The sequence below is a fragment of the Bactrocera oleae genome, chromosome 2 (genome assembly GCF_042242935.1).
Source record: "Bactrocera oleae isolate idBacOlea1 chromosome 2, idBacOlea1, whole genome shotgun sequence".
In the NCBI taxonomy this organism is placed as follows: Eukaryota; Metazoa; Arthropoda; class Insecta; order Diptera; family Tephritidae; genus Bactrocera; species Bactrocera oleae.
The window spans coordinates 55,191,697-55,218,069 of record NC_091536.1 but is presented as its reverse complement, the minus strand read 5'-3'; the positions used below and the strand labels follow the sequence as shown (position 1 = coordinate 55,218,069).

Here is a 26,373-nt window from a genome sequence, read left to right as displayed (position 1 = left end):
CGACTCTATTAGGCGCGCGAGCCGAACTATTATTTTGATAAAAAATTTGCACTTTTTGCAAACATTGTTCCGAAGGAAATCTATTCATTATGACATGGCAAACCAAACTAAGTCTAAATCAAGTATTGGCTGTTGACCAACTCTGAAAAAAGTATTATTTCGTTTACAGAGCTCGCAAAATTAAGTTAGTGCAACTTTAAACAATTTTAACATTCTCCAATCAAGAGTTTTTATATTCTCTTTAAAAAAAAGCAGAAAAACGTCAAAAATCAAATTACAAATTAAGAAAGTGAGTTGGGCGAAATATACAAATAAGTTGTAACGCGGTAGGTTGACCATTGCTGTTCACCGAAAAAATTTGTATGTCTATTCTGACATTACTCATGCGACTTTGCGTTTAACGAAGTGTATTTTTTGTTATTTTTGTTAAACAATTTATTCACATTTACGTTTCTCCTTATTTCCACTGCTTCCTGGCGCTTACGCTCGTTTTTCCGCTCGTGTGCTACGTCACATTTGGTAAATATACAAGTATAATATATTTTGTTGTTGTTTTTGTTGCAGACACTATTGTACTTTATTACTTGACGCTCAACGCTTTTACAGCAAATAAATTATAGTCACTACACTCCCACATATTCACATACACACACATGGGCACACATTCATATGCAGCACCTACAACGGTGTTTAGTGCAATTGGCTGTTGCACGTAGCGCGAACAGCAGTTGCTACAACGTGCGCCATATCCACCACTTGCACATATGCATATACATACAAACGTACAAATAAAGCGCCAGCTAGACAATGAAATGTTCAAACAATAGTTAAGAATGAATATTTGCATGTTTGTAATGTGGCACGTTGCAAGTTGAGCGGCTATTCCTCATCAAGTCGCAGAGCACTTGCACTCTCCCAGCTGGTGCTAAATTAGCTGCTATGTTTGTACGAGGTGTGTTCAAAGAAAAAGGTGAATTTTGAATTTTTTTGAAAAGTACTTATTATTTATCAATATCTATTTTGTCCCCTTCAAAGTTATCCGCCTCGGAAATAAAACACTTGTGCCAACGCTTTTTCCAATCCTCGAACACTTCTGAAATGCGATTTTCGGTATGGCCTTTCTTCGATTCTGACTTGATCTCATCAATTGTAGCAAAACGCTTTCCTTTCATTGGTTTCTTCAGTTTTGGGAATAGGAAAAGGTCACAGGGAGCCAAATAAATTGTTTGAGCAATCCCGGATCCTTGTTGACGTCATTCAAGAACTCCTGAGCGATATTAATGCGACGTTGCTTTCGCTCAAAATTTAGCAATTTCCGAACAAACTTCGCTGCCACACGTTTCATGCCCAAAACATTCGATAAAATTGAATGGCATGATCCGATTGATATGCAAACATCCTCTGCAACTTCCCTAATAGTGATTCGACGATTTTCAAAAAAAATTTTTTTGGTCGCACCTCCAGGATGATCATCGTCATCAACATCCTCTCGGCCTTCTGTAAAGCGCTTGTACCACTTATAAACACTTTTTTGAGACAAAGTGGACTCACCGAATGCCACAAGAGCACTTTATTCCATTTTGAACGCAAAATTTAATACATATCCTTTAATCCATTTCTTTCAAAAGTCAAAAATCGAAGAGCACACAAAAACGTAACTAACCTTTTCTGTTGTCAAAAACAAACTACTAATCGAAATTGACTCCTAATGGAAGCACATGATAATCATATGTGTCCGATTATAACAAAAACAAAATAAATATCGAATGTACACAGCCCGCGAAAAATTAAAATTAACCTTTTTCTTTGAACACACCTCGTATATATTATATATATTATGGATATATATATGTTGTTGTTGTTGTCTCTCGATTTCGTGGTCATTTGCATTTTTCGTCCAATTTCACAGCAGCCAAAGTTTGAGATTTCCTTTTAATACCTAAGTTCGCTAGCAGCTTCCACTGCAATAGCAGCAGCAACAACAACAACAAACGTTAAGTTTACAGTTTTACAGCTCCACTGGCGCTATCAGCATCGCTGACATGCCCCCGACTACTGTTTTGGTTTTTTTTGCATGATTTAGTAGTTGTCTCCGCTTAAGAGTGTTGATGTAATGATGTAAAGGGGATACGAGATTTTCATTGCAGCGTAATAACTGTTCACTAACTGATTGCATACTTGCCCCTCCTTGGTGCAACAAACTTTCGCAATGCAAACCATCACCTACCTCACTAGCGAATCACTCATCCTTACGGAGATTGTATTTCTTCTACTTCAAAGAGCTGCCTTTAAGCAGCAGTAACAGCAGATAGATACAGTGGTGGCTAATGCAGTGAATACTTGTCAAATTTATTTTTGAAATGCATGAAGTTGCCGAGCAATTCCGATGCGAAATTGTCTGAAGAATTAAAGATGTTTTTTGTAATTAAAAAATAATAATGAGAAAGTGATACAAATGTAAAAAAATTAAATGTTGGTAATTATTTCTACCGAAACCTAAGGCTAAACACAGTTGTAATAATAGATCCAGTTTTCATTACCCCAGTCACTATCCAATGCAAAAACGACTACTTTTTATACAGTTCAAACAGCATTTCTTGCATGCAAAATCGTCTTTTAACGTCTCTTGGCTCTAATTCATATAACATCCAAATTTCTGGCTTTAAGCTTCGAGCTCCTCTTTATGTTGAACTAAACTTTGAGTGGTTTTAATTTAAGATTTGCCAACTTTCAATGCTTTTTATTTTATTCTCTTAATAAGGCGGTCAGGCAGGTTGATTGCAGGTTTAATAGGTCTCTGAATTCATTTTTAACAATTTTTTGTAAACATTGCGCTCTTCTTTGTTACACTATGTACAATACTTTATAAAGTAATGTACAAAAAATGATAAATTAGACAGGCTGTATTACAGAGTCAACAATACAATTAATTTCTTTCAAAAGTTCTGATATACTTCTAGCTAGTTGTGTAGAGACTACTTGTTTGAGTTCTACCAAGAAGAAATTGTTTTGATAGGACCACTATAGCATACAGCTGCCATACAAACTGAACGATCAAAATCAAGTTCTTGTAGGGAAAACCTATTTATTTGTAAAAGGTATTATAGCTTCGGTGCAACCAAGTTAACGTTTTTCTTGTTTTTATTACCTCTTCTTCTTCCCCTCATTTTTAATCATGTTTTATCACTTTTGTACTGAATTATATCTTATCTCATATTAACTTATGTCAACATACTTAGCTTATACTAATTTAACTTATCATAACTTCATTTAACTTATCTTAACTTAGTCTATTTCATGTTATGTTATCTTTACTTAACGTAACTTAACTATTCTAAACAAGATTTACATAACCTTTATTGGTCCAAACTGGGTTTATGTTTTTTTATGTCAACTGAATTTACCAACTTTTCTTAACTTAACATAACTTTACGTTTTTTTTAACAAAACTTACATTATTTTTTACTGATATTAATTGAGTGTCTATATTCTGAACTTGACTAACTTTACTTAACTTAATATAACTTAACATTTCTTAACAAAACTTACATTTCCTTTACTGATTTTAATTTAGCTTTTATTTTCTTATATGAACTTATTTTACATTGACATAACTAATCCTTTATTAATAAAACTTAGATAATTTTAACTGATCTCCATTTTGCTTATTTGTTCTTATAATTACTATCCCTAACAGAACTTATCTTAAGTTATTTATATTATCTCATTCTAACTTATCTTTATTTAACTTGTCTTATCATCTTATCGTATAACTTTCAATAAGCAATGTTATTTCAAATGAACTTTCAAGATGTCAAAAACTCTTTTGATTAAATTATTTCCCAAGCGTTACAACAAACCACTGTACATGCCTCCATACCCCGCTTCTCCTTCTTCCGCCAGTTTCTTGCTGGTTTTATGTGTCGCCTATCGCCAGCCGGAAAGATTTATAGCTTTAGATTCCAGTGTTGTAAAGTGTTTAAAAGCTAATGAATTTAATTAAAGTTGTTTAACGGCATCGTCGCTTTCAACCATTTTCAGCAAAACCAAAAACCAACAACCATATCTCCCACCATCAGCACAAAAACAACACCAAATTATCGCTTGACTCGCTTGGAATTCAAAGAATACGATAGTAATGCGCCCGCTATATGTGTGTATGTATGTATTTGACATTTTTGTTGTTGTTGTGCGATTTTGCGATAAGTACTTAAGGATTTGAATTTATTTATTCCAGCGCATGATAATACAATGGCGAATCTACGAAACTCCTTCGCTAATTTGCATACCCCAAGTGGGAATTTGTATGTGCGTGTGTCCGTGTACTTGCACGTAATACCCAGCAGCGCCTACGCCTTGTTGCGCCGCTGACTTACAATCTAGCTGACAGCCCGCCTGACTTATTGGTTGTCTAAATAACTGACTCTTTAAACTGTGCTTACTTTGGCTTGGCTAACTACAATTGTTGATATTGTTGTTGGGTCTGCGTGACTGCGTTGCCGTCTTGGTTTTAGCTTTTGGTTGGCAGCACATAAATGTTTAATTTGTTTAAATTGCTACACTTTGCACGCCACTCGACTCGCCTCGCCTCGCGTCCCATTTTGTATAGATAAAATCCGTGTTAGCGTTGTTTTGATTTACTTTTCATGGCACTTTTTAGTACTAATTCGTGTTGTTAAATATTTTATATGATGTGTGTGCGCTGAATAATATCTCAACTCTTTTGTTTGGCTTTTTGAGATTTTAATTAAGGAAGAAAATGTACGGAATTCAAATTTGTAGAAATGTGAGCTTTGGGTGCTTTACGTGCCTAGTGGTGGCGCGGTTAGGTGACGGTTGAGTTATAAAAAATAATAAAATACAAATTTTTTTTCGGAAAATGAATAAATAGTTAAATTAATTTTTAAATCGAAAATATTAATAAGAAAATCTTACATTTTTTTACGTCTTAAAATTTTTATATTATCTTATCTTCTTATTTTTATAACGTTTAATATTTTAGCCTATGTATTTGTCAACTACTGATTTCACACCTCGCCGTTCTTTGTCCTTAGTCAAGCATCAAGCTACCACGTAAATGCAGTTCTTATCGAAAAAAATGTTCTTTGTAATGCTTCCAATTCGGTGGCAATCCCAGACAATCCATAAAGTTTGTTAAATTGTGTAGATTTTGCAGTAATTGTCTAGTGTCGGCTTAATAACAATTTATAATATTTAATGGTGGCAATCTTTAGTAACTAATAGTTAAGACTTTGAAATATTAAAAACTTTAATATCACATTATTTTTAAAAATTTTAAACTAATAATTATTTCCAAAGCAGGAGTTATAAGAATTTGAAATTGAATAAAGGTGACAAACTCTGTTAAAAAATTGTAATTTTATATTCAAATTTTGAAACATACAGTATTCAAGCTGAGTTTAATCTACAACTAACTGTAAAAATATCAGCTTATTAATGCATCAACTTAATTATTCCATCCAACTAATATTTCCATAAATTTCCCAAGTTAAAAGCGCCTTGTACAAATGACGGAATGAAAACTAAATAATTTATGGCAGCCCAAACCCGTTACTAATTGTCAATAAAAATGCTTGAAGCAAATTACTGCATTCATTTAATCGCCGCGCCATTATGAAGATACTAATAAACTGTCACCAAGCGAAAATAATAGCAAAAGCAGCAGGAGAACGGGCAATTAATTGAGTCGCGAATTGTCTGCGCGCGAGCGATTATTAATTAAATCACTAAACAGCTAATTATAATGCCAACGGCACCGCAGCCACCAATGACCACGCCCGCTGCCTCCTACCGCCCGCGGCCACCCGAGCCAACGTGCAATGGCAAGTCTCACTTGAGAAACGTCAAAAGCAAGCGAGACATTAAAAATGTGGAGAGACAAATATTGACAGGTCCAAACGTGCCTTAACACACATATACATGTGCTAGTGTGTTTGTGTGCGTGTCATGGAAATCAGCTTTGTACGCAGGCATAGCAAAGCGATAAAGCATTACTGACGGATTTCCATTATTCATGCTGCACTTGTTGCATTTTTGCACTCAAACGTTGTTGTAGTGTTGTAGTAGTAGTGGCATTGTATTTGCAATTCCATGCGGCAATCAAGTACCGCATACACTCCGTCACACCGCCGCACTACTACATTAAGCTTGCAATTGCATTTGTATGTGCATTTAATAGCTGGAATGAATGAGTTACAACTTATTGGCGCCGACGATTATGACTGCAAATTGCCTGCAATAAAAACTCATTTATTTCTTATATTTTTAGAATTATACGCAATTAAAATGCGCAACAAATTCGAAGCTCTATGCATAAATCTAAGTACTATTTGTATAAATTCGCACATACCATATATTTATATATATATATACAATATCTAAATACATACATATGAGTATATATATATTACATATATCATTTAAACACCAACAAACACTTTGGCCTCTACGTGCTACTTAAATCGCAGACCGAGCGTCGTCTACCGAAGTGCGCTCGCAACTTTCGATGCATTTCAATTAGGCGCGTTTTTATGTTTGTACTATAATGTGAAATATTAATCGTTTAAATATATGCTTTGATGTATTATATATATTAATGTTTATGTTGATTTTTGGAAAAGCGATCAAACCATCCTTCTGAGTAGCGGCAGGGTAGAACTCTAACCACCATGCTGAGGTAGTCACCAACTCAAAATTTTGCAGTTCGATACTCGTACGTATTTACTCTCCAATTTTTTCTTATCTTAAATGATTTAATGTTATAGATTTTCTTGGGATCGTCCGAAAACACCTTTTAGCTTCTAATAGCACATTTTCGTTATTGTTGTAACAGTTCACTAAAAATTCTACAATTCGAACCTTTTGAAGAAATTTTGCAGAAAAGGGTGAATATAATGAGATTGTCCGCACAATAATCTCCGGTCAAAAACAAAAATTGACTAACTGACTGCGTTTAAAAAAAATGACAGTTTATCCAAAGTTTTGGTCGGTCAAAAAACTGATAGGCATATACAGAACATGCAGAAAAAATTTGGTAGTGATCAGATCATTTGTCTCCGAGTAATCACACAAGCAAATTTGAATACTGCTGTTTCGGGAAATATCGTTTAAAGATAAATCGATGGAGCTGATGGAACTAATTGAACGGGGGAGATACATGATATCGATTTAAAATTTTAGAAAAAATCGATGCTTTGGAAATGGCACACTATATGTGTCCCATAATAAATATTGTTTCTACAAAGATAACAAAGAGATGAGGTATATTCAGTTTTATAAAGATATTTGTGATTTTTTTACACATTTTTAAACCGTTTTGTATGTTTTAAACTTTGTATGAAGATCTTCGTAGAATTCTTAAATTAAATTGCTACTGAAACGTGAAAAGTGAAAAAAGTTTACTGTAGGGGTTATTTTGAAATAGATTGCAACTGGTTAGAATAAAACATAAAAAATTATTTATATACCATCGGAATAAAATTCAAATAAAAATTTAATATTTCGACTAGTAAAAAACTACTTTTCCACAATGAAGAAAACATGCAAAAGTTAGTCTAAAAAACGAATTTAAACGAAATTACTGATTATTGATGGTGTTGCAAAATTTCTTTGGGTATTATTTCAATGAAGCAATACAAGTTAATAAAAAATTGTTGGACATAACAAGTATTTAAAAGCTGTCAATTAGGTATATATTAAAAGTTCATTACTGCTAATTCTTTTACAAATATGTTGGTATGTTAAATTGTTTAGGCAACACGCCCTTGAATTTATGAAATAAATAAATAAAATATGAACTATGACATAAGTAGATGAAGTAAATAAGTATTGTCAATAAATATAAATATTTCAGTGTATGAGCAAACATTTTAATTAAGTTTGCCATCGAAAGTTATTTCATATTTGTGTTTTTTGTTCCAACTTGCAGTTTTAAATTTAAAAGGGTCGAGTCGCCATTCAGAGATTTTTAGTTTGTGCCGTCGTTATAACTGTAAAATACAGAGTAAAAACATATATAGGTTTTGTTTTCAAACTTCCAATTATAGTTTAATATTATATTCTTTCAAGATAGTATTAGGGTGACATCCACTGCCCGAAGGAGGCTCAATCCTTTAATATTTTTATTGTTATCTGTGTTAACTCGAGCTAAAACAAGCTGAGATACTGCCCAAATTTACTCCCCAGAGTTGAATACCTCGACAATTTATCTTGTTGATCTCTTATTATATTTAAGCTGTAATAGCATGATTACGAATCAAAAGTGCGCCCTCAGTTTAAAATTTAAATAAAAGTCTAAAAGAAAGTTGCCCGAAACTAAGTTAAGAGATTTTGACTTAGCAGCTTAATAATTTTTGCGATCCAGAGCTATCACCGTTGGCAGGGTATATTAAGTTTGCCATGAAGTTTGTAACACCTGGAATGAAACAGAGACCAATAAAATGTATATAAAAGATCAGCGTGACACACATCCTTTTCTCTCCAAGAGGCTGCTCATTTGTCCGAACCGCCGATATCGAAAAACTATAATATATAGCTTCCATACAAATTCAACCATCAGAATCAAATTCTTGTATGAAAAACTTTTATCTCAGACAAGATATCTTCGTCAAATATCGCATGGATTATTGTCTAAAGCATTTCTACAATCTATAATAGAAGCGCATTCTAAGCACACTTTTTCTATTAATTTATAATTTGCAGAACAATGACACTGATGTGAAATTTGCACAGATTTATTTACAGATTAGGTTACAGTTTAATTTGCATGCTTTTAAATTTTGCAAATGAAAAAATATTTAAACTGATTTATTTTTTAAATGTTTGCCTTTATATCTAAATTAGTATACTGATCCACAAAGCCACATTCCTCACATGCTAATGGAAATGCACAGAATTAATTTTAATTTTACTTTTAATTAGTTTATTATTATTTTTAATTTTTTTCCCCAAACACAAGGCCATGAAATGTGTTCTAGTTTACATCTTTGACATTTGAGTTGCGATAAAAGTTGGAACATTGAATTAATTTTTTTGCGAGAACACTAATGCATTAACTAACGAACAAAAAACACGTTGATTATAAACTACTTGATACATAAGCTGATGGACACTACTTAGTTGAGCTTAGAGTGAACTCCAATTTTAAGAATTATCTGGGCAACAAGGGACACACCTAATGTGCAAGCCTGAAAGAGCCATTGTTGGGAATTAAAAAAGAACATCTACTGTAGCAATTGCTTAAAATTAAGGGTATAATTATACATACTTTAAGAATACACAGCGAAATTAAAAAAAATTTAATATTTTCCTAGTTGCACGCGTTCACCGACGGCGCTAAATAAAAAAGCTTTCCACTGCTGCAGTGATTCCGTCCTTCTTTGTGGATGAATCCTAAAAATAAATTATCTCTAGAAGAAGAGAAAATTTGATGAAATGGAAAAAATTACTGCAGCAAATTCGAAAAATGATATTTTTGAGAAAAACGCGTTTAAGGATATACTGATAAAGCTAGTTGAACTGTGTGGCTGGTTTAAAAGCCTGCAACTTTAAAAATATTTGAAATATTTATATAATGGTAGTTTTAAAGGTATAAACTATCGAAATATGCAAAAATAACTTATAATTTTTTCGAAATTGCTGCAAAAAATCTAAATTCACCCTGAATTGCTATCGAACTGATGTCCAATCTACAATTCACTTTAAATATCTAAAATATTACCGGATTGAGGTATTTATTACATATACAAGTAACTTTAACAGAAAAAATTAGCTGTATAGTTTCGGGAGAACCGCAGTAGTAAATATCGTGAAAAGTCATGTGACTCCAAAAAAAGATGATTGAAATACAATTGCACAATATAGCGTTCATTGATGATTTTTCCCACTTTCTATATAACATTAAGTATCTGAAGTATCACCTTTATCGAATTTATTTTATGACATCAATCGAGTTATACAGCGCTTTTCCGAGCATATATTTGATTTTCTGGAACAGAAATTAGTCACAGGTTTTGTTGACAGGGTTAGTTAGCCATGGCTTTTGTTGCCTAAACGAAATTTTTTCAAAAATTCAGATACTTTTTAAATACACCTAAAATGGGATGGCGGCATTAATAAAAATGTACTGAGTCGGTCCATCAGTGAAGTTTGGAGCAGCTGCTGCAACGGTTTAATGGTTTTTGGGCATTATTTTCTTTCGATGTTATCCAGCGGTGAAATTGCATAACTTTTGGCAGCAAATTACATTCCATCTTTTCCACAACAAAAGAACTGTGAAGCAGTGAAATATGGTGATTGATATATAATATATACCATATAGTTGTTGTTGTATTTCTCTTTTTATTTATCTTTGCGAAAGTTTTTGAATTTCACGGTGACCCCGAAAAGTTTTCGCTTAGCACCGCTATGTGTACGCGTAAGACACCGACCCTTTATTTAATTTTTCAGCATTCTCTTTTTGCCTTCTTCCTCTACCTCTTTCTACTGCGCTTCTTCACACCCACTTTAGAATGCTGATTGCTGTGCTTTGCTCGGTTGCCATTATATTTCACTCAGTGCGCTGCATTTTCTTTGACAATCAAAGTTCGCCAATGTGACAGCGAAAACATGGCGCCCTCTCCTCCACCTCCCTTCCGCCGCTACCAACAAAACTGAGTTACGTTTCGCTTTACATAAAGCTTCAGTTGCTATTTGTGGAGAGTTGCAGTTGCAGTCATTTGCCCTTTTCAAAAGACGGAGAAGGAGAGAGTTGAAATCGGGTTTTTAGTTCGGTCAGTCGTTTTCTTGTTGAGGGCAGTGAAGGTGGCGGCTGGCAATCGCTTAAAGTGTACTTTCGGCAAAAGCGTGTTAGGGAACATTTGCAACAATCGCACTCAAGTACTCTGAGCTCATGGTTGAATTGTTCTTGGTGTTGTTGCTGTTTTTAAAATGTTGGATGTTTTCTAAATTCACCATTTCTCTTGGCGTTAAATTCCGTAATCGTGAGGTAACGTTAACGACAAACCGCGCGAGCACACTTACTACATAGAATGCTCTAATTTTTTATGCCATAAACAGGATATATTAAGTTTGCCACGAGGTTGGAAACTTCGGGGACCCTATGAAATCTATGTAAAAATGCTCAGCGGGACCAGCAGAGTTGATTTTGTTTTTGCGATAGCGGCCTGAAATTTTTCACACTTTCTATTCTCACCAAGAAGCTGCGAAATCGTCACAAAATTTGGCATAGATTATTATCTAAAACATCACTACAATCTCCGATTATACTGTTCAGGTCGAAGCATTATAGAATATAGCTACATCGAATAAACTCACCGTTCAAAATCAAAACAAAGACCTTTTTATACAAGAATAAACGTTAACTTCGGTTGCGCCGAAGCTATAATACCCTTCACAAATACAAAGGCCCCTTACAAGAACTTGATTCCGATTTTTCAGTTTGTATGGCAGCTATATATATATGCTATAGTCATCCGATCTGAATAATTTCTTCGGAGATTATATTGTTGCCTCAAATAATAATCCGTGCCAAATTTCGTGAAGATACCTCGTCAAATGAAAGAGTTTCCCATACAAGCACTTGATTCCGATTGTTCAGTTTGTATGGCAGCTATATGCTATAGTGGTCCGATATCGGCCGTTCCGAAATAATTTCAATTTGTTTGGTTGATGCACTACACAAACCCCCACCGACACACACACAAACTTATTGTACTAAAACATTATTGTTGCATCATTGTAAGTCTCGCGGCACCAGTTTCGGCAAAAGTTTGAAAAAAAACGGAAAAATTGGTGTTTACTGTGGGAATGGCAATGTAATTTACCTGCAAGTTGTCTTGTGCACACTTCAAGTCAGCCGGCAGGAAAACTATTGGGAGAGGACGCAAACGAAGGAAGTCAAATCGAATTTAGCGCGTAACTGCAATTTGCTGCGGCATTTTTTCCAAACTGAATTTGTATTTGCACCAAAATCATTTCGCACATTAACTACAAAAGAGTCACAACTCGAAAAGTTATAAATGTCCAGGAGCAGTAAAAAATATAAAAACTATTGGAATTTTACAGTCAAATCGTCGTCCATAAAGTAGAGTACCTTCTTCAAAGAGCCTATTACTCAAATATTATTGATTTTCCAGTTTAACAGAGAAATTAAAGGACATTTTAAAGACGTCGAATAATCACAATTATTTTATCGAAAGTGACACATTTCAAATAATACAAATTATTAAACTCACTTTTTGCAAATAAAGAGACACAACTTCGCAAAATACAGCAGAAAATTTTGCGATTTATTTCAGCAAAAGCGGTATTCTTTAGTTTATACTGCACAAGCGGGGAAAAAGATGCAATTAACACAAAAGTACACCTAACTGTGATATTTCAGTTAAGTAAGATACTGATGACAATGAAATTTCTTCTTTTTTTTTTTTTTGAGTTCCGACTCTTTTGTAGTTAGTGTGCGATTTGTTGACTTTTTCATCTTTTTCTGCGATTAATTTGGCACCTTTTACGTTGAACGGTGATTTATGAAAACCTGCAGTGGTATTTTTTATATAATATATACCCACACATACTATATATCTATAGTTATAGAGCTGCTTTCCATTTACTGAGTGAGTAAAAGGTGGATTTGCCTTTGCTCTGTGCCAAAGTTGAATAAACGCAGAGGAAAAGCTCATTAGCATGAAAAAGCGCAGTCGAATCTTTGAGAAATCAATTTGATTTCTATGAACACGTTCAAAAGCAAACAAGCAAAAATATGAAGTAATTAGAGCATAAGAAGTTGAAGTGTAAAGTCTATTACAAATTAATAAGGTAAAGACTAAACAAAGAAAGCACACTTAAAATTGAGAAGTAATTCTGCTTAATTAAAGAAAAAATCTTTAGATATTTACCTGCATTTGTACATATATACTAATAGCCTTTGGAAATTGCTTAATCAAACAAACAAATAGTAGAAATACATTATACTCGTATCATCAAATATGCTTATTAACAGTTATAATAATTTAGTGAGGTATACACATATTATTTTCCATTGAACTCAACATAATCAGGGGAGATTTGCGTAGGTGTCAGAATTGCACACGAATTCTGGTTTTTAATGGTGTCACGGAATCTAATTGGATTTTCGTCTTTTCGAACATACGCAAAACCACTATTCGAATCAGCTGATTACTAATGTGACAAAACTTACAAATGAATAAATTTTAAAGCGCTTTATATATTTAAAAAACTAAATAGAGTCTATTAAATTTTACAATGTTTTCCGCTAATTTAGCTTTTATTTTATTCAAATCAAGGAAAAAATATAAAGGAAGACATTAAAAGTTCAAAATAATCCACTTGATGTACCAGGCGAATCGCATGTGAAATTTAACTCAATAATTATGACCTTTGGTGTTAATATTATTATAAATTATTTCTTTTACTTACATTTCAAATCTTTCAGCGACTATCCTTTTGCTTTGTTTTTGATAATAAAACCGATAAAATTGGTTTCCGTGACACCCAAAACCGATATAAGTTCTGTCTCGAACGTCAAACCAATACTATTTTAATTCATGACAGCTACTACATGTTTTTATCGGTTTCAGTTCTAATTCCGACAACTATCAGATTCTACAACACAATTGAATAACTTAATCCAAGCCAAATTTCGTGAAGTTATATAGTAAAATAAATGTTTTCCATACAAGTACTTGATTTAGATCGATCAGTTTGTTTGGCAGCTATATGCTATAGTTATTCGATCTGAAAAATTTGTGCTGGTCTCATATTTCATTCACGTTTACAAAACATCATTCAAGATCGTCCGTAACACCGTCTAACGTCCCAAAACATTGCCTTGATATAGGAGAACAGTTAAAGTATCCCCTTAGCCGAATTCACATTTGCCAACCAAAGTAATCTGAATTCAAGTCGTATCTATTTGAGTTACTTGAGTTCCATGGACTGCAATTGTTTGCGGGCACTCTAAGAAGAAGTGCCGCCTATCCTTGACGCCTCACGACAAAACTCTTTTTTTTGTTCTCGCTGATCAGATGGGGAAACTTCGGCGAATACTGCCACATCTTCTTCACAAGCCTTAATTATATCGATCTTTCAACTTTTGTTCAAATCAAAATCACTGTTATTTCCCTCTTCAATTTACTAGTACGTCTTTTGTTTCATTTCTCCACGCTTTTGCTCCTGTCAAATGCAATTATAACTACGGAAATCAAACTGCTGTCAATATATACACAAAAATACACTTGTAATTGAAAATCCATCTTCAATCAGTTCTCATAAATGTCTTTGCTGAATATCACTCTACCCCACTTCACTTCCCGCCAGCCGCTCATACCCATTATTCACGTATTCGCAAAATATGATTTTCTTTAATTTGGCGCAAGCTAATTTACCTTTTGTCTGCAATATATGTTTTCCTCCTCCGCACTTCAAGTATGTATTTCCAAAGCTTGCTTATCTCCATTCGCCCAAATCCACTTTCCACACACACATAATAACTAATTTTCCCTGTGCATAACTTTCATTTAATTTTATTTGTATTCTTCTTCTATTATTGCAGGTTCCTAATATGCCACTGAAAATGCCAACGCACGACGAAAATGGCTGCATCACCACTAACTCCACAAACACGAATGCCATCACACCCGCCTCAACGACGAATACATTTTGTTCCACGCCAACATCTGTTGCTACACGCTCTGCGTTAACGTCGTCCCTCTCGCCGTTTTCCTCCTCATCCTCGTCCTCGCAGTCCTCACAGTCGTCGTCGTCGTCGTCGACGTCTGCATCGTCAGCGTTGGGGTCGTTGTCATCATCCTTGGCATGTTTGCATCAGCGACGTTTTCTGGAATCGCAGCAATTACATGCACAACCGATGGATGTGTCCTCAACGCAAACAAAAGGTAAGCTCTAGTTTATTAAGGTGATTTTTCTTCGTCGAAAGTTATAAGTGACATACGAGTGCATGTTGTAGTGTATAGGAAAAAATACTTGTAGTAAGAATACTGGGAAGGGTTTCGCAGAGAAATCAGTTTAATGTTTATATGATAAATTACGGTAATATAATAAATTACGGTAAATTTAAATCGTTTCATAATACTTGGCATTTACGAGTAGAACACCCAAATCTACAAAACCACAATTCATACATTAAAATTTCGAAGTTAGGGGATATGTAGGAGGTAAAAACTACGCCCACACTTAGTAGTTCGATCCTCTAACCTTGATAAAACAAAAACCTATAAAACACTAAATTTAAATTATCCGTTTAAACAGTTATCTTTTCAGTATCTTCTTCGATAATCCACACATTTCATATCTAAAGGTATTTTAAGTTGAAAAGAAAGTTTCCCTATATCCTTTCTTAATCAGGGGTGTTGTAGAATCTGATAATTGTCGGAATGAGAATTGAAACCGATAACAAAAATATGTAGTACGTATCATAAATTTAGATATTATTGGTTTGACGTTCGAGACAGAAATTATATCGGTTTTGGGTGTCACGGAAACCAATTTTAGCGGTCTTACTATCAGAAGCAAAGCAAGAAGATAGTCGCTGAAAGATTTGAAATGTAAGTTAATAAATTTATTTATATTATTATTAACCCAAAATGTCATAATTATTGAGTTTATGGAAAAAATCCAGATATTTGAGAGGATTTACAAAGTATAATAAACGTAATTTAACACCCAAATGCGTCTTTATTCGGTCGATAATGTGATATAAATCTGTAAAGAAAGCATGTTTACAAGGATACAAGTAAATGCAAGTTATATTTCACAAGCGATTCCCTGGTACATCAAGTGGATTACTGTGATCTCTTAATATATTCCTTCTAATTTTTCGTTGCTTTTTTTCAATAAAATAAAAGCTAAAATAATGGAACTCATTGTAAACTTTAATGGACTTTATTCAGTTTGTTAAATTTATCAAACACTTCAAAATTTGTACATTCGCAAGTACTGTCACATTAGTAATCTGCTGATTCGAATATTGGTTTTGCATATGTTCGGAAAGACGAAAATCTAATCAGATTCTGTGACACTATTGAAAATTAGAATTGGTTTGCAATTCTGCCAACTACGTAAATTTGTCTTGGATTGCAAAACACCCATGAATAATTGACGGCTTCAGTATTACGTAACGTTCTTATATAAAGCAATAAAATTTATGAGTTGAATTATTGGAAGAAACTATTTATATTTGAAGTCAAATGGGTATTAAGTCTGTTTTCTGATCAATCGGCTACTGCTGGTAAACTGCAATAAAAACAAAGCTATAAGTGGCCTAAATGTATGCTCTTGAATTTTAAACTTGTCAAAATACATTTATTTTACGAAACTTTGCCGAATTTTAGGAGCATACGGTTTCATAACTGGTAAAGAAGTGTCACCGAATATATTTTAAGAATATTTTATATTGCTGCACTATCACCTATCTCTTTTTTTACTCTAATTTTTAAGATAAATTATGAAATAAAAATAATTCTGATAAACACTAAATTATTATTCTAGGTCTAACATTTTAATTACAATCGATTTCTTCCTTTTTCAACTCACACCAATTTTGCACCGTCTGTTAAGTGCCTTCCATGTACAGACTATCACCTAGCGTGTGCCCCTAGAAGTAGTACAACATGCTTTAGTTCACTTTTTACACTTCAATAAAGCGTTAAAATGCGTGCAAGCATAAATTTCATGAACTTGTTGTGGTCGTACGTCTTCCATATTGCCCGCTAAAATAAATCTTTAGTGCCAAACATATCTAGTTACACACATTCTCGCAGTTGCTCGTCTCCAATCAGTGAGCGGAGAGCGCGTGTTGTGCTGCGATAGCATGTATGCCTTATCAGCACGAAGACACACAGAGCGCTAACACGCACACTTGCATGAACTCTCGTGTGTATGGTGTTTGGCTCACACACTAGAACTGTGTGATGCATACGCCGGAAAGTATGCTAGCCATTCGTGTAGAAAGCGCAAGCAGACAAGACAGCCGGCTGGAGATTGCGTGATTTTTATTATTTTTTATTCTTGTCGTTCCTTTCTTATATTTGTTGCAACTGCACCTTTGTTGTGGTCTTGTGTGCATCTGCCAAGTTTTGCGTTGCTGTTTGTATTTTATTTTGCTTCCGTTGGTTTTGCTCGTTCTTTGCACTCGTTTGTGCTGCGCACGAAAGCGCATTTGTCTTTCCACATGCCTGTGTGTGTGCTATGTCTCAACTATTTATCTTTTCCTCGCCGCTCTTCCGCCATATTCGCTGGCTTCAGTCAACAATGATTTATCATTCTCTAGGGCCATTGTTGATTTTTTTTTGTTGTTTCTAAGTTTGTATTTATTGTGCGTCTCTTCGTCTCTTGAAGAAATTTATATTGTATTTTGTTGCATTCTCTGAATTCATACCACTTACAAGCGCCGTTGGTTTACTTTCAAAGACACGTATTATGATGTTGGGGTGTACATTTCTACACATATGTATCTGCTCCTAAAAGTATGCATTGCTTATGCAACGCGTTACATTCTCTGCAATATTTCTTTGAATATCTGAGCAAAAGTGCTAAGGAAAATTCGTAACAGCAAGGAAAGCGAAAATAGAGAGTACGAGTATCTAACAGATCAGCAAGAAACTAAAGTAAATCGGCAGGTTAGAAAAACAATGCATTATTGAGCACTAGTCGCAGCTGATAACGAAATGGCATTGCAGATCTACTTGTGATAGAAGACTTAGCCTGGAAAATGAGCACGAAACAAATAAGGCGCGTGTAGAAGGCTTTTGTTGCATAAAACAGTTAGTTGAGTTCTATTTTTTGTTTTGTTGCGTGGCACGTAAAACCGTATTTCATAAGCTGCTCTATATTGAATATGAGAAATGCGCTTTTAATACTCTCGCAACTTGTTGCTACAGAGTATAATAGTTTTGTTCACCTAACGGTTGTTTGTATCACCTAAAACTAATCGAGTTAGATATAGGGTTATATATATAATATATAAATGATCAGGATGAAGAGACGTGTTGAAATCCGGGAGACTGTCTGTCTGTCCGTCCGTCCCTCCGTCTGTGCAAGCTGTAACTTGAGTAAAAATTGAGATATCTTTATGAAACTTGGGGCACATGTTTCTTGGTACCGTAAGACGGTTGATATTTTAGATAAGCGTAGTCGGACCACTGCCACGCCCACAAAACGCTATTAATCAAAAACAAATAAATTGCCATAACTAAGCTCCACAATAAGATACAAGACTGTTATTTGGTATACAGGATCACAATAGGGAGGGGCATCTGCAGTTTAAAATATTTTTTTAAAGTAGGCGTGGTCCCGCCCCTTAATAGGTTTAATGTGCATACTCCGCTAGAACTATAATAACAAAATTCACTGAGAACAAATTTTTTTAGTACCCCTATCGACAGTGTGAAAATGGGTGAAATCGGGTGACAACCCCGGTCACTCCTCATATAACGATACTGTTAAAAAGTACTAAAACTGCGATAAACCAAGCACTAAACACGCCAGAGACATTAAATTTTATCTCTAGGGTGGTATGAGATGGCTTTATAGGAAACCCATATCTTGGGATCTGCTCAACCGATTTCAACCACATTCGGTACATAACATTATTTTCATATTTCTAAGTTATAGTGCGAAAATGGGCGAATTCGGATTACAACCACGCCTTCCATATAACACCATTTTAAATTTCATCTGATTTTTTTACTTTCCAGTATGCAAATCAAGCAACAACGATTATATCGGGGTAAAAGTTTGCGTGAATAATGCGTTAAAGTAACCTTTTGACCAAAAATTGTCTAAATCGAACCAAAACTGTTCAAGCCGCTAGGTACTGTATATGTGCACCCCAGTGCCTATAGTTGACCTTCTACCGAAAATATCAGTCAATCCACAAAGAAATCTCAAACGAGTATACCATTTGACTTTGCGAGAGTATAATATGTTCGGTTACATTCGAACTTAGTCCTTCCTTACTTGTTGATATTGTGTGTATGACGAGTTTCTGGAAATTAATTAGAAATCCGAACTGAGTAGGTTAAATTAACAAAAAATATCAGATTGATCATTACTTGGTCGCGTTCATTTCAAAGTCCGTTTACAGAACCGGCTTAACGATAGTAGCTATAGAGTTTTTATTCCATAAGTTGTGAAATACATCCATTCCTTTATCATCAGCTATCGATACTCGAGGAGAACCTCCGAAAAAGAGGACTATATGCGATGAGGAAAATTTTTCTGCTTAAAATTTTTTAATCTAAAATTCAAAAAAGTACAAGAAACAACGTACGTACAAAATATTCCTTACAAGCACTATTCAACTACATTCTAAACAATTCTTCGAATATTACACCATTATCTTAGGCAATAATCCATGCCATATTTCTTGAATTTATGTCATCAAATGAAGAAGCCTTTCATACAAGCACTTGATTACGATCAATCAGTTTGTATGGCAGTGGTCCGATATCGGTGGTTCCGACAGACGAAGAATTTCTTGGGAAGAAAAGGACGAGAGCACAATATCAGATCGATATCTCAAACGCGGAAGTAGTCTTTTTGAGTATATGTAATCATTTATTATATTTATTAGGTCTCCGACGTTTCCTTCTGGGTGTTACAAACTTTGTGGCAAACTTAATATTCCCGGTTCAGGGTATAATAAAATAAAATAGTATGCCATTGCTCAAATTATATATTGTAGATAGTTTTGTACACACCTAACTTTTCAGTTATAATTTTTCATATTGTAAAACATTAAAACTAAAATAAAATACAATACTAAAATACAATTATTTAAAATAGTCTATCTATTTATAAATAATTGCATTCGACTGTAATTTTGAGTTGGTTTAAGAATAGTTCCAATATATTCAAGTTCATTTTTTAATTACTACATAATTTCGCAGCTGGCAACCCTGCAATCAGCTAACTCGTTTCTACGGGAAAAATCCAATTTGCGCAAATATCCACGTTACGGACGGCGACATTACTCATATGTGATCAAAAGAGCACAATAACAACAACGTTGTCACCACGGAAGGGCGACTCGTCGGTTAGTAACCGAAGCATAAGCAAAAAAATATATATACATATATATTTTGAAATTTAAAAATGTAAAGTGCTATACTTAATATGAGGTTAATTACTACGTTAACTTATAATTGAAAGGAAATTTCTGCGTGAGGCTTCAATTTACCCTCGATTCTAAAATTCAGGCTCATCTGTAAAGAGAATCAGGGCAGGGCCAGCTACAATTTAATATTTGCTTTTCACAAAGTATTCCTTGCAACGTCAAAGTCTTTTTATTGGACTTTAACGACGATGGCATTGAGAAAAGCGAAATGCTGAAAAATGCGAAAATCTATTGCATCGAATGCATGAAAGCATATGCATCAGCAAAACGCTGTGGACACACTAGACACTTAGTTTTAAATCACTTCGCTTGTTCCTCATCTCTTTTCTTCATACTCTATCTTTCTTCCACATCCACTGCGACATTTACAGCAAAGCGAAGTTCGAGATTCGCAAAAAATACGAAGAGGTGATGCAAAAAGTACTACAGCTGCTTGGGGAGAATGTAAATATTGACTGCAATGAAAAAGAAATAGAGAAGCTCCACTCCCGACGAGGATATGTTTTGATTGCTAAGTGAAAGGATTAGTTAAGCTGCACCTTGTGCACACATGCATACTCTCGCACTCTCATACATGCATGGTGGCCAAGATAGTGCTGCATCGAATATCCAACGGAGTTGAACTATCGCAGTTTGCACACCTGCTGTTTGTTCGTTCTTTTTCCATTCACGACTCGTATTCATGTTTGCTTAGCTAAAAGCTGCAGTTAGCAAAGTGCCGTGCATTATTTAGTTTTCTGTGCGTGGGTGTATCTCATGGGAGAGAAGTTTGTTAGTATGTGTGTCAGCATTTCAAATGCCGGTTTTAAAAAAGAAAGATACATATGAACATTCGCCGTGCATTTTCATTTGTGGAGAGTATTCATTTATATATAAAGCTAGATGGACTTAAGAGTTAAGATATACTAAAATTTTACCTAAATCACACGTAAGAGGATGTACTGTAAGGAGTTGGAAATAGTGAACAGTCCTACATGCGAAAGCTTTGTTAAACAAGCTCGAAAATATAACCCAACTTTCTTGGAATTTTAATGATAAAATATGATTATTATTCCTGAAATTGTGTTCTCAGAAGCAACTTCAATCATCAAAGCTTCAAAATAATTCGCCATAGGCAGGGACAGGTAGTAATTACTAGCTGCCAGATAAACTTTCGGAGCTTCAGCTCTACTATCGATATGTGGTCCTGATGGAACACAATTCAGCTCCCATTGGCCGAAGCTGGCCACTTCTGTGCTATTGCTTACTTCAGAAGGTTCATTTGTCGACAGTACAGGTCCGAATTAAGAATTTGGCGGTAAGGGAGCAGCTTGTAGCAGATGATTTCCTGCCAATCCCACCAAAATCCATAACAAACCCTTTCTAATCGTCAGTACTGGCTTCGCCAGGTCACCCATTCATCCAACATTCTTTTGTATCTAGCCTTATTTACATATATGGTTCTAACAGTTTTTCTGTAATATTTAGCTCCTGGGCGATCGAAACGGGGCTCGACGATCTTCATTATATTATCGATATTTTCAAAAATTGGCCTTCTTGAGCGTGGTGCGTCATTAAAATTCGCTTTTATTAAAAAAAAACGTACATTCTCTTTGCTGGACATCTGGAATCTTGCGTGTTGCGTAACCCGATTTCACTAATTCAACGCGAAATACAGATTACTTGGAAAAATAATTAATTTATATTTTAATATATATTAAGATTTATTTAAAATTCGAGATTTTTTAAGTATTTAGTTACAACTTTTATTTTCATTTCTTCAGAACTTTTAAACTAAATTTTTAATTAATTCTGACAACAATATGTTTATTATAAACGACACTGTTGCTTTATGACTATCGAGATAACAATTTTAATCCTTTTTTAAGTAGTTTTAGAGATTTCACACATTTTACCAAGCGCTGTCATGGAGCAAAGACTCGCAACTTTGATCGATTTTCGATCGCAAATATGCGATTCGGCGGAATTCCTTATTAACAGTTTCATACAGTTTTATTATATTTATTGCCTTATTGTAGCATCATATAGACTAATTTAGTTAATTACTCAATAGCGTTATACTTTATATATTATTTTATAAATAGTTGTGTCAAGAAAAATATGAACAGAATACATGTGGGAGACTTTATATAGTCAGAATTATCTACTGGGGGAAGCTGTGTATTAAAAAAATCACTCTTTATTTAATTTCCGTGTCGATAGAAATAAATGTGAATAATTCTGAAAGTGTGCCTGAATTGGCAAAAATTGTACGATTTGCCACCAACAAAGCAATTGATAACTTAAGTCGCAAAAAATTATTTTGATTTGATATTGTAATATTTCGATTAATTTTTTTGCCGTTTAGCGGCGGAAATACCATATCCATTATTATCTATTCACGTTTATGAAAAAAGTGTCCTTATTTGTTTGCGCAGGATGATTGAATCCCAATGTCGATGTTTGACTTTTTACCGAAATTGTCGTTCAATATATGAGATATATACAATAATTGGAATTCGGAAAAATTATTATTATTATTATGGGTTGCATTGGGTCAATACTTCTCTTACTCTCGGCTGACTTTATAACGAATATGAATGAAACTCAATTTTTCCGTTAGCAATATGTAGTAATGCCAAAAATAGACTAAATCGGGTCAATACTACCTCTATCTCCCTAATTTAAGATATATCTCATTTGAAAATGATTTTAAACTTATAACAAACCTAACTAAATAAAATACCAAATTTTATTGTAATCCATTCAAGATTTCGTCGAATAAAGAATGTTGAATTCCTTGTAGACTTTTTTAATATTGCCAACACCTTAAGGCCGGTTTTGATCCTTGCAAGTTACAAGAGTATAAAATGTTCGGTTACACCAGAACTTAGCCCTTCCTTACTTGTTTTTATTTTAATTTTGTTTAATTTTTTTATTCCTTTACCTTTATGTCGAATGTTTGGCGTTCGTATTTACCGTTAACTTAAAATCACACACCAAGTGGTTATTTGTATACTTTTCTATCTACTTGTATTCCAACATCTATTTGTTTTGTATTTATTTGTATTTGTGCAGCAAATTCTGTGAAATGAAAGAAAAATCAAGAAAGTAATGTATACCTAAATAAAACTATTAGGCACCGACGCAATTTTCAGCTAACAAAGCGCCACACAGTCGACAAATGAAGTGAAGGCATAAAATTGCCGAAACTTTTGCTAAGAAAAATAAATGTAATGTACAGGTTTTACTACTGTGCTAGTGAAGAGGAGGGTGAAGTTATGCACGCATGAGGAATGTACGCAGATAACAGTCAGCCGCTACATTTTGGCTAAGGAGCTTCGTATTTGAAGCAGTCAAGACTGAAAGGTATGAAAGTAGTAGTAAGCTATTGGGTGTTTATATTTTTATTTAATTTTCTTATTTTTACTTAATTTTTGTGACAGCCCACACATTGCTTTGCTCTCAGTTGATTACAGCGTCATCTTTTGTCTTTTACTGCTCATTAAGCTGCATTCATCTCTCCGGCGCTTTGAACAATTTTTATTTACCGTTAACACCAAACCCTCTTCTTCAGCGTTTTTCACTTTATCTACGGTTACATTCCTTCCCACTCCTCTCAAGAGTCAAACATTGAATTGGCTGCTATTCGAGTGTAGCGCTAAGAAATTTCTATATCGTCTGTGCCTTTTCAAGCGTTGCGTCACGTCTACAAAGCACACTCCATTTGAAGTTTTTCATACCTATTTGCCAAATTCCCCAACGCACAACGCCACTATACAAAACAAGTAGAAAACGGGAAATAACAACAAATAATTAATACAAATCGAGCGAGAATGTAAAAGAAAAAGGAATTCTCAGCGGACGCATTTTGCATTGTGCATTAAGTGTCCATTATTTTGATGACACGTTGCTGGTCTGCCAATCACGCTGTCTGCATACATTATTTTATTTGCGTTTTTCAATGCTTTCATCTCCACTCTCTCGCATTAGATTCGGTCCACACCTATTTTTATTGATAAACGGAATAGCAATTGATACCTTTGAATGTTTCGCAGTTTTGTTGGGCGAGCAACCAATTTCCATTGAATCCTAAATATAGGCAATGTCACTCGGCTCGTCCATAAAAGTCAAATGCCGTGCGTTCCACTTGAGCTAGTAGTATATAAATCATTGAATGCAATCTTCAATATGTTTCGAGTAAATGTTTCTTTAAAGTTCAATCACATTCTCGATTAACGATCTGGGCCATTGATATTGTATATATATTTCAATGACTTCTTTCTGGCCGTAAAAACTCCGTAAATTGGAGGTCTCTCAACACTCATTTTATAACACATAAGTCAATTGTATAACCATAAAGTGTTTGAATAACTTAAAACAGGGATATAACGTCGGAAACCCTATGTATCAGCATAGAAAGTCATGTCTGCATATATGCGAATTTGTTGGGACATCGGTCTGAAATTTTACACCCGTCTTGCTCATTTGTCAGAACCGCTCATATTGGATCACTATAGCATATAACGTCCATATAGACTCATCGATCAAAATCTATTTCTTCGATTTCCGAAAATATTTTCCAAATCCGACCACTATATTATATAACTGGCATACGACCTGACCGATCAAAATTAAATTCTTGTATGGAAACTTCTTTATTTGTGAAGGATATTCTATTGCGGTGCAGCCTTTTTTGGTCTGCTTTATTGCATCAACCTTCTAGTTCTGGTGAATTAAAGAAGACTAATAGACAATAAGTAATATCACCTAATCTGATCAGCATTTAATATTGACCGTCAAGCTCTGAGTTGAATTTTTCGTACTGCTTGTATTTTTAACCTGAGGTTGAGACCACTTTTTGTTTGTTTTGCTTTAAATAAGGAACTTTAGGAAAGTAAAATGAGAATTAATACACATAAACCCACATACCATTGCTTCTAAGCGTAAAGCTACTCCATATTTTCCAAGTTGTGATTGAAACACCCGTGGTCATACCTTCAGCCATCCATGTAAACTAATTGAATAAAAATAAAACACCTAAACATATTTGTCATTGGTACAAGGCGTTTTGTCGATATGTTATATCCATTTTCAGGAGTTGTCTGGATTCACAAAAGATTTAATTATCTAAGTGTGAGCACCATCGTCTGGGAGAGCAGACATAGAGCTTAATCATTCACTTTCATGCTTTTTTTCATACGGCTTAAGTAACTCTGAATTTCTCTGACTCGCCTCTTTCTATAGGTATTTTCTTATGACCATAATTTTATGCGACATTCATAAATAATGTAGGCCTTTATTGTATCTGAAGTTCTTAGTTTAGTTTACTATTCTCTTTTTATTGTTGGCAATTTAATTAAATTTTATATTATTCATATATTTATAATATATTTTGAACGCCATTCTTTATAAAACCTATTAAAACAGTTTCCGCTATTCAATTTAATTGCTAAACAAGTAACAAAGCTAAAATGCTCTACACTTTCCCCTTCAGTGTATTTAAACTAGCTATTAGCTAAAAAAACAACATCGTTCAGCCCGAATTAACGCATTCACAATGCACCGACCCTCTCAAACTACTGCCGAAATAATACCCCACATTCGTATTTATCAATACCATTTAATGTTGAAAATAAAAGAAGCGTGCGAAAGTTATTTAACCTCCAACCCTCCATTATCAGACGCTCTCATTTCTAACATTTCTTTCAATTTCTATGCGCCCATTCTAATCTAAACAATTTGTGTGCCCGCTATCCACTCTGGTGTATAACTGGCAACAGTTGAAACTAACTATTGAAAGCGCAACTCAAAGGCCTACGGCATTCAATGGTCCCGTCTCCACTCTTCTTACTGCTATTTTCCTGCCGAAAAAGATTTTTTTATTTTTCTAACTCGTTTGCTGCTGTTGCATGCAATGCTTTGCCTAAAACTGGGCGCGCATACACGCTGGACATGCACTACACTATGCAAAAATGTATGTGTATGTGTGCGTGAAACTCCACGCTATTGCTTTTATATTTAGGTAGTGTTCCTACCACTGCAGTTGTTCATCCGCTTTTGCTCTTCCTATCTCTCCCCTTCACCTCTTTTATGTCACTTGCACGCTCATGCTTTTATTTGGCTTTATTTGCCCTTTTGACTGCTTGCGCTTTCGAATCCAATTTGACTTGTATATGCGCGATTTCAATTTCAGATAGTTTTCTTAACATTTCACCTCC

General features: G+C 34.4%; 1 protein-coding gene across 3 annotated transcripts in view; it reads left to right on the top strand.

Moving 5' to 3' along the window:
• sba (six-banded) overlaps window positions 1-26,373 on the top strand; it is a 366,731-nt gene that overhangs the window by 217,823 nt on the left and 122,535 nt on the right. For all 3 annotated transcript variants that reach the window (XM_036357848.2, XM_036357846.2, XM_036357849.2), the window contains exon 4: window positions 14,591-14,933. In XM_036357848.2, the coding sequence (XP_036213741.2) occupies window positions 14,591-14,933 (343 nt within the window). The remainder of the gene's footprint in view (window positions 1-14,590; window positions 14,934-26,373) is intronic.